This window comes from Lytechinus variegatus, chromosome 6, assembly GCF_018143015.1.
Source record: "Lytechinus variegatus isolate NC3 chromosome 6, Lvar_3.0, whole genome shotgun sequence".
NCBI classification, from domain to species: domain Eukaryota; kingdom Metazoa; phylum Echinodermata; class Echinoidea; order Temnopleuroida; family Toxopneustidae; genus Lytechinus; species Lytechinus variegatus.
In genome coordinates, this window is record NC_054745.1 from 21,707,476 (window position 1) to 21,721,171 (window position 13,696).

The 13,696-nt window shown below is 35.4% G+C and overlaps 1 protein-coding gene across 1 annotated transcript; it reads right to left on the reverse strand.

Moving 5' to 3' along the window:
• Nucleotides 1–2,659: 2,659 nt before the first annotated feature.
• Nucleotides 2,660–13,625, reverse strand: LOC121417203 (ribonuclease kappa-like). Its single transcript, XM_041610820.1, has 2 exons — nt 13,416–13,625; nt 2,660–3,364 (listed from the first exon to the last, which is right to left on the reverse strand). Exons 1-2 carry the CDS (start codon nt 13,485–13,487, stop codon nt 3,155–3,157), a joined length of 282 nt encoding a protein of 93 aa, XP_041466754.1. The 5' UTR covers nt 13,488–13,625; the 3' UTR covers nt 2,660–3,154.
• Nucleotides 13,626–13,696: the final 71 nt, after the last annotated feature.

The following is a 13,696-nucleotide window of genomic DNA, read 5'->3' on the forward strand; positions in this document are numbered from 1 at the left end:
AAACTTGAAAAAAAAATTAGGGCAGCTTAGAAAATGCTGTATTTTAAAAATATAGCAATGGTAGCAATCTCATATTGTCTGAAAACCGTCTCCTGATACCTTTGAAGAACTCTTTTGAGGGTGAAAGAAGGTTCTTCTTCTGGAAACAGTACAGGCCACCTTCTGGTGTATTGTACTGGTGAAGTGCAGTGTGCAAGTGTACATGTACATGTATATCCGATAAAACAATTACATGTACATGGGTTGCTACCAATGTTATACATGTATAAACTTTAAAATCTATCTTATTCTGAGCTGTCATCAAATCATTTAGATTTTGAGATACGAGGTTTTATCATCCCAGCCACGATATATACTGTATTCTTCACATTATACATGTACATGTAGCTTTAGAACAGCTGGTCCTGTAACACGAAGGTTAGCGATTAACCGTACACTTGATTTTCATGATTGATTGTACATTGTACTCAATGCAATTGATCGTAGAAAATGTTCTACGATGATTGCTAAGCTTTGTGTTACGGATCCAAGGGGCCCGTTTCATAAAGTTGTTCGTAAGTTAAGAGCGACTTTAAGAACGACTGGTGAACCTTTCTTAGACGCTAAATCATCACCAATGAACATACCATTTACCACAAGAAATTGATCACCAGTCGCTCTTAAAGTTGTTCTGAGTTTACGAACAGCTTTATGAAATACCCACCAGGGGGCCGTTTCATAAAGCTGTTCGTAAGATAAGAACGACTGGTGAACCTTTCTTACGTGCTAAACCATCGCCAATGAATATAACATTTGCCACGAGGAAGGATCACCAGTCGTTCTTAACGTCCCTCTTAACTTACGAACAGCTTTATGAAACACCCACCAGGTTAGTTGTGAATCAACCCATTATAAATTATAATGCAACAAAATTATAGACTTACATGTAAATACTAATTAAAATGAATTACATGTAAACGCCCCTGCTTTCATCTAAGATAATATTCACAGGAACGAAATCAACACTGTATCTAGTTTAATGATTAGTACTGGGTGCACATTCCATTGTACATGTATGCATATAATATATACATTAGATTTCAAATTAGATTTTGATTCACAAATGAAGAAAATGATTCAGAAAAATGAAACAGATTGGTGCTATGAAATTTTTCACTTGTTTAAATAAACATTTAGCAAAGGGAACATCATATTTATGAATGTGATCTACATGTAAGTGACGTTACTGGATTTGGAAAGAGTCTTTACAGCACCCAATCAGCAAACATATATTTTTATGTTGCTATTCTTCCCTAACTTAAAAAAATGTCCTATTTTGTTGCTCAATACATATATTTAACAATGGAAATTTTACTTTCTTGTCACTCTCATATAATTTTGTAGAACTATATGAATAAATATATTTTCATAGTTAACAACTTTTAAAGACAAATACCACAAAGAACAATTACATTTGTACTGTGGTTATAATGAACAAAAATATTGATCTACAATGTAGTTGGAAAGTTGTTCTTCCTGAAAAATAAGTTCCCCACTAACAACCCAACATACAATGTATGCAGATACTTGACTTTGAAGATTCCTATAACTTTCACTATTATATAAAGCTCATAATCAGTAACACTTAAAACTAAAGAGCATATCACACATAAAGAATAATTTTGAACTTGAAGTAAATACTTTGAATTTAGAGTATACCACGTATATGTACTGACAGACAAGTTATTCTTCCTACATGTAGGTTCTACATGAATTTAACACTCATTTTTTTAAATAAATTTTTTTAATAACATGTTCACTTTATTGCTAGCCAAGAACATAACACTACATCTACATGAATCTATAGATCTAGAAACTTTGACCACAAATATATTTGTATAAAATTGCACAATTCCTTAACAAATTCAATAGCCATCATGATAAGGGAACTCCATTCGCTATATATCTCCTTTTTTCTTTATAGATCTTTGTCAGAGAAATAATGCAGAGAAGTTATTTGCAGAATGAGCTGTTGCCACGTTTAACGTTCACCTGGGGCCGGTTATGTAAAACTTTTGCCATGCCAGAGTTGCAACAGGCCCCGGGGGAACATTATTCACAGGATAGGCTCAGGCTGGAGATTAAGAAAATCAAAGAATGCTTACAAATCACTAATAAATAAATCAGGGAAATATCATTTTCCTGGATTCAACATCGACTTTAGGACTGGAATGTGTTTAGATTTTTCAACCCAATTTCAACACAATTCCAGGACTTTTCCATGACTTTCTGTGATGTTCCGGGAGTTGGGATGTCACAAAACTGGGAAAAATGGAAATCATGAACACCAATTATAATAGCAGAGATTAGTATGATCACACAGTATGAGAGTTGCGAGACACAACAAACTGGAAAGCTGCCATAGCCAAGAGGTAATTGCAACTCCTTGACTTTTCACAATTTCCCTGACATTCCATGACCACTAAATTTGCTTTATACATGTACTTCTATTATTAAAGTCAAACGGATTTCTGTTGTCCAAAATATTTGACCTGCCGAAGATACCTGTATTTTGAGCCCTCTGGGGACTGTTGCAGAAAAAATAAAAATCAAGCACATCTTAATTTCCACAGAGTGAAAACCTTGTGGAAACATGTATTGCATTTGATTTTTTGTGAAATATTAATTGCAATGCTTCTGCATTAGGCCTCCAGTGAGTCCAGTCATGTATAAATCCGTTTTTTTTTAAGAGTGTTGTATCAAAGAATATTTTGTCCAATTACTAAAATATGCAGAAGGATCAGATATATTCCTTCTTGATAGAGGTTCTTTCTTGAAGCAGACTGTCGTTAGTCAGAACTCAGAAGTTGATCAAAGCTGGTGTTATGTTGGCAGTTTGTAGATGAATCTGACTTCAAAGCACTGTAATTTATGGCGGCCATAACTGGGGGGCTTAAAAAGAACAAAGCACTTTTAATGGGTTATGCAACAAACCAAGTGCATTGCTATGCCAGAGCAAAAGTTATCCTTTGTAGGCATGCTTGAAGCTCCCCTGTTAGAAATTACCATAAAAACAGCACCCACAATGAATTATTCAATTGATGGTCCAGTAGAGTCAACATCTGGATGGAAGGTTGATAGTTCTTACTAATCACTGACTAATAATTCCTCAGAGTTAGTCAACTTGGTACTGTAGTCTCTTGTTGACGGAATACTGATAGATGGAAAAACCTGCAAACAGAACGTAGATTCCAGCCGCGATGAAGCAATTATTTGAGACACTTGTGTATGCGTGGTCCAGATCCTCTTTCGTGAAGTCCTCTTCGAGATTGACATCTTCAATGAAGGCCAAGGCATTTATCCGGAAGAAAACACCCATCAGGAGCTGTCAGAACATAAAGAAAAAAAAAAAACAATGATTTAAGGACAAAGGTAGTATCCGGATTCAGGGAAAACAATTGGATGGGAGCCTAGGGCGATTCTGCCCCATAACAGCCCTTTCTTAAAAGCTTAACCAGTGCTGCAGATTTGTGCAGAAGTCGTAAAAAGTAGCCCCTGAAAAAAACAAGTGGAATGCCTCTGGCCGTCTCACCTGCATCACGCGGTTCAATATAGCAGCAGTGCTGACTTTGAATACTACTCTAACTTGCACAAGATGTTCAATGATACATGGTTACTCTTATGTCCACTTTTTATGAACTAGACCAATAAACTTACAGAGATATGATGGTTATTCAACGAAAAACCCAACATGGCCAAAGTTCATTGACCTTACATGACCTTTGACCTTGATCATGTGACCTGAAGCTCGAACAGGATGTTCAGTGATACTTGATTACTCTTATGTACAAGTTTCATGAATCAGATCCATAAACTTTCAAAGTTATGATGGTAATTCAACAGATACACCCAATTCGGCCAAAGTTCATTGACCTTTGACCTTGGTCATGTGACCTGAAACGCGCACAGGATGTTCAGTGATACTTGATTACTCTAATGTCCAAGTTTAATGAACTAGACCAATAAACTTTCAAAGTTATGATGGTAATTCAACAGATACCCCCGATTCGGCCAAAGTTCATTGACCCTAAATGACCTTTGACCTTAATCATGAGACCTGAAACTTGCACAAAATTTTCAGTGATGCTTGATTACTATTATGTCCAAGTTTCATGAATCAGATCCATAAACTTTCAAAGTTATGATGGGAATTCAACAGATATCCCCAATTCGGCCAAAGTTCATTGACCCTAAATGACCTTTGACCTTGGTCATGTGACGTGAAACTCATGCAGGATGTTCAGTGATACTTGATTAACCTTATGTCCAAGTTTCATGAACTAGGTCCATATATTTTCTAAGTTATGATGACATTTCAAAAACTTAACCTCAGGTTAAGATTTCGATGCTGATTCCTCCAACATGGTCTAAGTTCATTGACCCTAAATGACCTTTGACCTTGGTCATGTGACATGAAACTCTAACAGGATGTTCAGTAATACTTGATTAACCTTATGGCCAAGTTTTATTAACTAGGTCCATATACTTTCTAAGTTATGACATCATTTCAAAAACTTAACCTCAGGTTAAGATTTGATGTTGACGCCGCCGCCGCCGTCGGAAAAGCGGCGCCTATAGTCTCACTTTGCTTCGCAGGTGAGACAAAAAATGAAAGCTTGGGTTAACAGATACAAAGAGGGTCATAAATATCAGACTTTTCATATCCACCCAAATGCCCACTTTTGTGGTTATAAATTTGCTCTCATTTTTTTTTGCCCAGAAGAATTATTCTGATGAACAACTCTATACCAGCTTCCAACTTGATGTGAAGAAAACTCCTAAGTGGACTTTGTACTGACCTTGATATTGCAGATTGAATTTTGCAATATTGGTAAATATGGTAAGTTGCCAATTTGTCCACTGCCAACTCGTCCACTCACCACACAGTCTACTTTCATTCAGTCTAATGCCATTCTGTCCAACAACCATTTCGTCCAACAACCATTAGGTCCAAGTTCATTACTTTGTCTAATCACCAGTTCGTCTATTACATGTACCATTTTCATCTAATAACCATTTTCTTCTCATTAATTTTGCACAATTAACACTTAAGTTTAATTAGACCACATGGTACATGTATATGGACTAAATGGCTCTTGGGCCAACTGGTTATTAGACAGAATAGCTTTAACTAAATGAAAGTAGGCCATGTGGTAAGTGGATGAACTGATGCTAGACCGAATGATAGTAGACGAGTTGGTGATTGGACAAATTGGCATTGGATGAATTGGAAATAAATTGCAAATAACTGTATGTACACACACACACACACACATTTGGAGGAATTTGATCACTCAATTCAGTCTGAAATCGAAACTTCAGCATTTATCAGCAAAGAAAATGTCTGACAGTTCAAATTTTGTCTTTGGTTTGACTTGAGTTTGAATGATAATGTCGAAATGGAGCTGTAACTGATCTAACTGTTATTAGTCATTATTCTACTGGAGGGTGAATTTGGGCAAAAACCCAGCTGAAATAAGTTTGCTAAAATGGGCAAAAAACAAGTTATAAATTAGTCGTCGTTTTTTTATATGCTTTAAAGTATTGTTAAGTTTTATTGATTCTTCCAGTGACATTTACAAACAGCAGTGAAATACAGTTTACAAACATAAACTGACAAATATTAACTTCATTCAAAATATTTCATACATGAAGGCATCAGCAAAATACATTCTAGGTACAGTGTAATTCATAAACAAATTAATTAATCTGGTCATTTATATTTTATATTATATAGGGCCATGCGTTTTAAGTTGGGCCCGCAAATAGGTGGTATCGTTACATTTGCACGACAAGCACAGAAATAATTAATGGTATAAAACTTGAAATACATGTGCTACATGGGTATATTTGGTATCATATTAAAGGGAATCTTTATACCAATTACTTAAAAGAAAAAGAAATACTTGAGATTACTTCGTTTACTAGTAATTAGCAATTGGTCGCATTTCATAAGTTGGGTATGTAAAAAGGGTGGCGTATGAACAATTTTCCACACTGTGCCATGGATAAATTGTTGCTACATCACAGCATCTTGACCAAATTTATTGAGTAATATCTCATTTTGAAGCTAGAACTATGGGCTAAATATATTACTATGAATTAGATCAATACAATATCAAGAACAAAAACTATAGCACAATAAGTTTGAAGTAACAGGGGTGGTGGAGCCGGTGGATGCGGAGCTGGTGGATGCGGTAAATGATAAAATATTAATTAAACCTAATTAACAACTTACTATAATATGTTATGTGACTGTTATCTTCATATTTCTGGGCGTTTTAAAGCAGGGAACAACTAAATGTCATAAAAATTTGACAATTTTGAAAATATGCAGCAATTGAATACATGTCTGATCTGCAACCTAATCAATTAGTAAACCGGAGAGATTTGGTTAATTATCTAATTTGTAATCTTAATTTTTAGCACAAATGTTGTGTATCATTGAAACAAACATTTCTACCCATGATGTTGTTGTTTTGCCAAGCATATAGATACAGTGACAGGTATTTTGGGGGCAAAAATGTGAAATCAAATACTGTTAATTAATTAGTATAATTAATATGCATACAATAATGGATAATTATTCAATTTTTGGTACAGATTTAATAATTGATGCTTCAAGATTATAACTGCAATTTACTAGGGTGATCCAATGTTGCATTAACTTTTGACACCATTTTATGTGCAGCAGGTCCAATTTGAGAAAAACACATTTCAAAATTCACATTTATATTGATGTCTATGTAATAATTAGCTGTTAATTAGTAATTTTAAGGAGAAATAAAGGTAGTCGAGACTTCAAACTTTTTCATTATTTAGAGAATGGTAATAGCTATAACATATCAAAAAATAAAATTTTTGACCATTTTTACCCTGTTCGCGAAATTGGACCACCTTATGACATGCGACCAATTATGTAACATCAATCGGCCATTTTTGCATGGTGGTAGACGAGGGGAGCATGACGAGGAGAGCATAAATTTTCATTTCATTAAGAAACTAAATGTGTAACATCACAGTACCTAAATATGTAATAGTTTTGGGCTCACTACAACGTTCTCGCCAGGTTTACTCTGACGGTTGTCGGCGCGAAGCGACGAAAGCCGCGCAGCGCGGTAGCTATCGAAAATATCAATATCGACGAGCTTAGATTGCTGCTAAATGCACCACATTTTATGTCTGTTTAATGCTTCTCCGGCCACACAGCCGTAACAGTTGCGCGAATTGCGATTGAAGCAGAAAGGCAATTACCGGTACTGATAACTTAAAAAGGTGAAAGGAAATGTCAATCTCATTTTATACTTACAGTTCATTGATTTATTCACATTGATGGCATCGATAAATTAAGTCCATTATTTCAATGTTTAGATCGCTACATCCTTGTAAAAGTGCGATTAATTTTGTGAATGCGTGTTGCTTATTATGTCAATGACCGACTACATCTACGGACCGCATGCGTAGCCCTTTGAGCTTGCGCCGCGTCACGCCCTTACGAAATCCAAATAATGGACATCGGTATTCATGAGACGGGGTCCCCAATTAACTAATATAATTTGCACGAATTTTTGTTTTGTAAATTCAGATACTCACTGAAACACGTTGCCTAACTCTCATAAGATTTCTGTTGATGATGTTTACTCTTATAATCTTTTATCAAGATTATTTTATCACTGTCAATTATTGCTGTGTTTGTTCGTTACTCACCTATAAAATAATGAATGTGCTCATCACGAGCGTGAGAAATATTTTTAGTCATTCATAAAACTTTAGTATTACGATTTTGTTATTAATTGCGATTTATAATGTTTTGAAAGTATAGGTTAATTGATAGGAAAAATATTTTTAGGTAATACAATATGTAGGCCTACAAATACAGCGTATGTGAAAGAGAGAGGAAGAGGGGGGTTGTAGATGTTCGACGGGAGAGAGCGATAGGGGAGGGGTCGTGGCCTGGACAATGACAAGGGGATGTTGAGATCGTGTGTGTGGGATTGGTGAAGAAGTCAATATTCAAAGCGAATATATTTTTTAGAATTCTACTGATGATGATGGCTGAATAATCTTTCTTTACATGTATATTTTGGTGATTTTAAATTCTAAAAATATTTTCTTGCATCATGAGTGGGAAGATCGAGGTACGTGATTCAATAAATTGCATCACAATATCACTTTAGGTGTAGTTTTAAATTTACAGAAATTCACGTTTTAACAGTATTAAAATAAGATTTTCTTAATTGTATAGCACTCATCCAGCGTAAACAACATGAAGAATATTTGAGGTCATGAAATCAGCTGATTCGCACTCAAACAACAGGTTAAAAGGTCACACACGTGGCACACATTCCAGGGTGGGAAATCGGGAAACCCGTTCAAGCACAATGATTGGCTCAAGCCCAAGATAATGAATACTAATTAGATCACGTGCCATCGGCTTTGGGGCGTCTCGTTCACATTCCAACTCATTTCATGAATATCATCCACAGTAATTAGGCTAATGATGTTGTAAAGCTAACTGCACAATGCCGATAGAAAACATAACATCAGTGAAATTGAAAAATTCATCCAACGATATTCAAATTATACTAGCAACTCATTGTGGGCGTAAACAACGAAATACATATCCTCTAAAACGTTCACACAATTCGTACTTAAAATGAATATCTGTGAATGAATTGTCAATCCACTTTGTTGAATGTGTGTACTTCTATCGAAATCTATTGAATCACGTTCATGTACCCCTCCCGACCCAAGGTGGATTTTCAATCGCCATAAAGATTATGCAGCCACAATGATCAATCACAGTAGACACATCCGTAAATGAATAGTAATTTCATTCGCTCCGAACATTGACTTCTTTTCGCCAATCCCTCCGACCCCCATAAAGTCACAAACATCCCATAATTTTCATCTACATTGCCCACGACCCCCCCCCCCTTTATTCTTTCTTTCTCCTTCACACAAATCATTTTTTTCAAATAATATTTTATTTTAAATCGTAGTTGTTAAGCAATTGTACAACAAATTCATAAAGCATTCACCGTGCGTGATGATTAAAAAAAAACATTTCTCAGGACCGTGACAGGTGCGCTCATTATTCAATTGGCAGGCCATGAGCAATAAAGAACAATACAAATGAAAATACACTGTATATACGTATAAGTCACATTAAAAAGATGAGTTGTAATGAAAACAAATGTGAATGATATTAATAAAGATAATTACTTATGAAAATTGTAACAGATTCAATGAATATCTGAAAAAAAAAACATTCGAACTGAATTAGTTTTGGATCCCATAGGAAGACTCGGATCCCCAGATCAAGGATTTTGATGCCATGTGCGATTTGTTTCCTGAATCGTTGCGAGCGCTAGTGCGGTGATACAGAACTTGGTAGACACACCGTCACGAAATTAATCAACACTTTCAAAAGATCGATGTAGAGATCAAGACTTTGGAAATTATGGAGTAAAATCGGAATATAAATGTGAATAAATCATTATGCTGTAAGTAAATGAGTTGGACATTATGTCAATCCATTCCTTTGGCTTTGTCATTATCAACGTGATCTTTGAATAATTTTCTTAATTCGCTCGATCTACGGGAGTGTCATACGAAAAGCATTCAATGAATTCAAGTAGTCGATGTAGCCCCGATGTAGCAAAGGCTGGGACGAGATGAAATTAAAATCCGATCGAATTTTGATGTTATTTTTGACACTTTATTTTTGAAAAAGATAAGTGATAATATCAACTGAAAACTGAAATTCGTAATAATCTAATAATTACATTGCCTAACCCAGTAACCTACGGTACCCCTCTCAACTCACTTTATTTTTTCCGTATTTACTACCATTTTAAAGACGTAAATAATGTGAGCAATGCGATACGCAAGCGAGGTAAGCATCTTCGCGCTTCCAACAAAAGAGATTGGGCCTCGAGTCGAGGTCGTATCGTATACAGCGTAGTGAGTGAGTCAAAGAAATCCCGGGAAGAAATCTTGGACGAAATAATCGTCAAGTTTATTTTAGGATCTGAAAAGCAGATTGTGTTATTTAATATATTCATTTTTTGTAGATCTATTCCTGTTTTACAGTTGTCGGCCACGGTTGTCGGGGAAGTTCACGGTTGTCGGATTTCCTCTGAAAATTTTCAGGGTTGTCGGCGCCCGACAACCGTGACGCGTGGTAGCGAGAACGTTGGCTCACTAGCTTATTCTTCAATCATAAGTGGGTCAAATTTGAACTTTTAAGTTTAAAGGGTACCTAATTAAGCTTATTAGTATAATTAATTGATGTAAAACATGAAATTAACATGATTGAAATTGTGACTGTCTGATGTATAGGAAATGAGGAGTTCTAAAATACAGTTGTGGGTTACACTTTGAATAAAATTTAGAAGCTGCATAAATTTCAAAAAGAATAGCACAAACTAATTAAAGGCTTCAGAGACAAATCAATCTATTTTAATAATTATGACCTCATGGTTTCAATATTGACAGCGTAAACTGATAGTGATAACTTTGTGTCAGAATCTTCAGATTACTATGGTAACATAATAGATATAAATACACCTTTTATGCAATTTTAATTAATGAAAACTTGTTTGTTGCAATAAAGTCCTCATCTGATTCTATTTACTTTTTTCATAATGTTACATCACACTGCTTCTATAAATCAGTAAATGACACATATTTGGCTGGCACAAAAGTGTTCAGAGAATATTTTTCCAAATTATAAAAAAAAAACTAAACAAAAAACTACTTGAGAATGAAACTGGTACAAAGATTAAACTAAACAGAGGCAAATATACCCATAGAAATATGTTCTGTGCATTGACATTCAATTGACCCAGTACCAAGAGACCATGTCCTGCAGAATGTTGAGCAAGAGGGTATATTTAAAATATAACACTCTAAAATAACATAAAAAAGTATTTTTGCCAGGTGTCTGGATTTATTTATAACTTGTCAGTTGTTTTTGTTGACACTAATTTTAAATACTGTAAGTAACGGTGTATTAACCGCACCTTTTTCTCGGCGGGATAGTAGCAAAAGTCGGGGGTGCGGTTTATACACGGTGACGGGTCTGAGCCAGCCCGCCGTAACCCCTCCCGTACATGTACGTTGTCTGCCAGTTCACAACACATCGAGTGGCCGGGCGTAGCCGCCCAGGCAATGTCGTTTTGAGGGGTATGAGCCGCGGGTAATGGGAATCGATTAATTAAATATTGTCCATAACAAATGCACCCACCTTCATGACACTAATTTTGACTTTATTCTCGATTCAAAGTAGTGAAGTTCCCTGGCTAATTTAAAAGAGACGCCAAGCACACTCGGTAATATTTTGTCACCGCTGAGTGAGAGTTGAGTGAGCTTAGAGATTGCGTTGTAATGTGGTTATAGTGCGACTTAAGCTGGCGCTATAGCTATTCAAAGTCCCGTTTCGCGCCAGCTTGTTTTTTTTCCTTCCTGTTTGCTTTTCATAAGATACCATGTAAGCCACGCACGAGAGAGACGGCACAAAGCCGTAAAAAACAATTGGAAAAAATGTCAATTTCTTTGTTTCTTGAACCTTCCTGTAATCCCGTATCCAAAATTCATGCTAAGACATCAAATTTCTGAAATTGATTGTGAGATTTTGATGCAAGAAATGTGAATGTTTCTTCCTCCTACGCTGGGAAAGACACAGATCATGATTTGATAAAATGTACTGGCATGACTGGTACTGTATCGTAGTTTGCAATGTACATGTAATGGCAGTGCTGTGTGTGTGTACACTGTGACTGTGAGGTGAGTGTATAAGTTACCAATATTGTCGGGATTGTTCTTTCTAATATTTGTAGATGAATTGATCAAGAACAGCAGATTTCCGCATACCGGTAATCTCTTTGGATACTTTGAAATCTTAAACTTAGTTTTGTTTCTTCGTACCTCAAATAAGCATGTAAATATGAGAAGAATTTTTTTTTTTTTTTTTTTTTAGTCCAAAGTTGGGGGTGCGGTTTATACACGGGTGCGGTTAATACACCGTTACTTACGGTAAGCTTAAGCAGTAATGAGAACTTTTCATTGTGCATTCACATTTTTCCTATATTTACATGTATTTTAAACCTGACTCTCAGTTGTCAACCTGTGGTCCACTGGTCTTTGAGCCAAGAGGTGACAAATCCCACAATTTGAGTCAAATGAAATCATTTTTTATTCATAATAACCACAGTAAATATATTATAATATACTGGTTAGTGTTTGCAAGTGTATTTATGCAACTAAAGGCAAGACTAATTAATATTTTAGGGGTAAATCAAGCATTGATACATATTTACCCGCAAAAATTGTGATGTGAAATTTGGTCTTAAAAGATGATTGCGCCCAGTTATTTTGGTAGAGTTATCCCCAACAAGTTATATATCACTGGAAAGGTCTCACTCTAAAGAGTTGAAATATGCATGTTATTTCCCTATAGGGTGTAAAGTTTATCTGATTCTCAGATTTATTGGGAAGTATGTTTTTTTCACAGTTTTCCACATATTTTTACCTTTAACTTTTTATGACATTACCCTATGCCTTTTCTGATTGCTTTTTTGAATTCCTCAGACAATTTCCTTTCAGAATATATATACTTTAATGGGTAAAGGATGTCAAACATAAGAAAAAAATACAATTGTATAAAATGGTGCGATTTTCGAGGAAAATTTGAGTTGTAACGGAAATGGGCCCAACTCAAAACGCATGGCCATAGATTAAGAAACATAATAGAGAAATAATTTTAAAAAAAAGAAAAAAGAAAGCCATTGCCGCACATACCATATATACAAAAAAAAAATTGTCCTCACCCCCTACCTACCAACATGAGTGAATCCTGAAGGTCAAGCAAGCCCCACAAAATAAGTGACTTACAAAGGAAAAATGGCATGCTGGAAAAATGAACATTTGGCCTTTTGGGTTGGCTATGAATGCTAGACTGGACCCCCTCCCACAAAAAGAATGAAAGAAAAAAAAACAAAAAACATAAAAGTCAAAACAATCATTTGTGCAGCTGCAACTATTATTAATATTATCTTTTGTTTTGAGTCTTACTCAACAAAAAATTTAAAATGTTTCTTCTGACATATATCCAACATGTCCATAAGAACAATAGTAATTCAATAACTTAAAATGGATTTAAAACAAAGAAGAAAATAATGCCTGCCAATGCATTGCACTCAAATTAATTTCACGTAGCAAAACATGGGATTTAGCTACTACGTAATTTGAATCGCAGAATCACGAAATCGTGACATCCACATTAAATATGTGTACAAAAGAATTGCATGCACCATGAATAACTACGGCCTCGCACTCGTCGTGCATATTGCGGCATTTGATCTGCGACTTACCAACATTACTACTCCCCATATACTCAGCAAAGAGCAACATGTTGAACATTTTGGTCCACAGATCTTTACCATGATGGTGAATATATTACAAACTTGTGAAAAATATGCTAAACTAGAACAACCACTTGAAGAAACGGTGATTTTGCAGAATAAACGCAGGTTTCCTTTCAAGTCCTTCGGCTCTCACGTCATGTGATCCGATAAAACCAGAGTTGATATCGAAGTGATATCGATAACAATATGGGAGCAATTTCCTAATTATTTCTATAAAAAATACAGTG

Bases quoted from the DNA above. Each gene is read 5' to 3' on its own strand.
- LOC121417203 (XM_041610820.1), bottom strand. From the start codon at position 13,487: ATGGTAAAGATCTGTGGACCAAAATGTTCAACATGTTGCTCTTTGCTG. The intron at 3,365-13,415 runs GTAAGTCGCAGA...ATGTTCTGACAG, and splicing joins TATGGGGAGTAGTAATGTTG to CTCCTGATGGGTGTTTTCTT.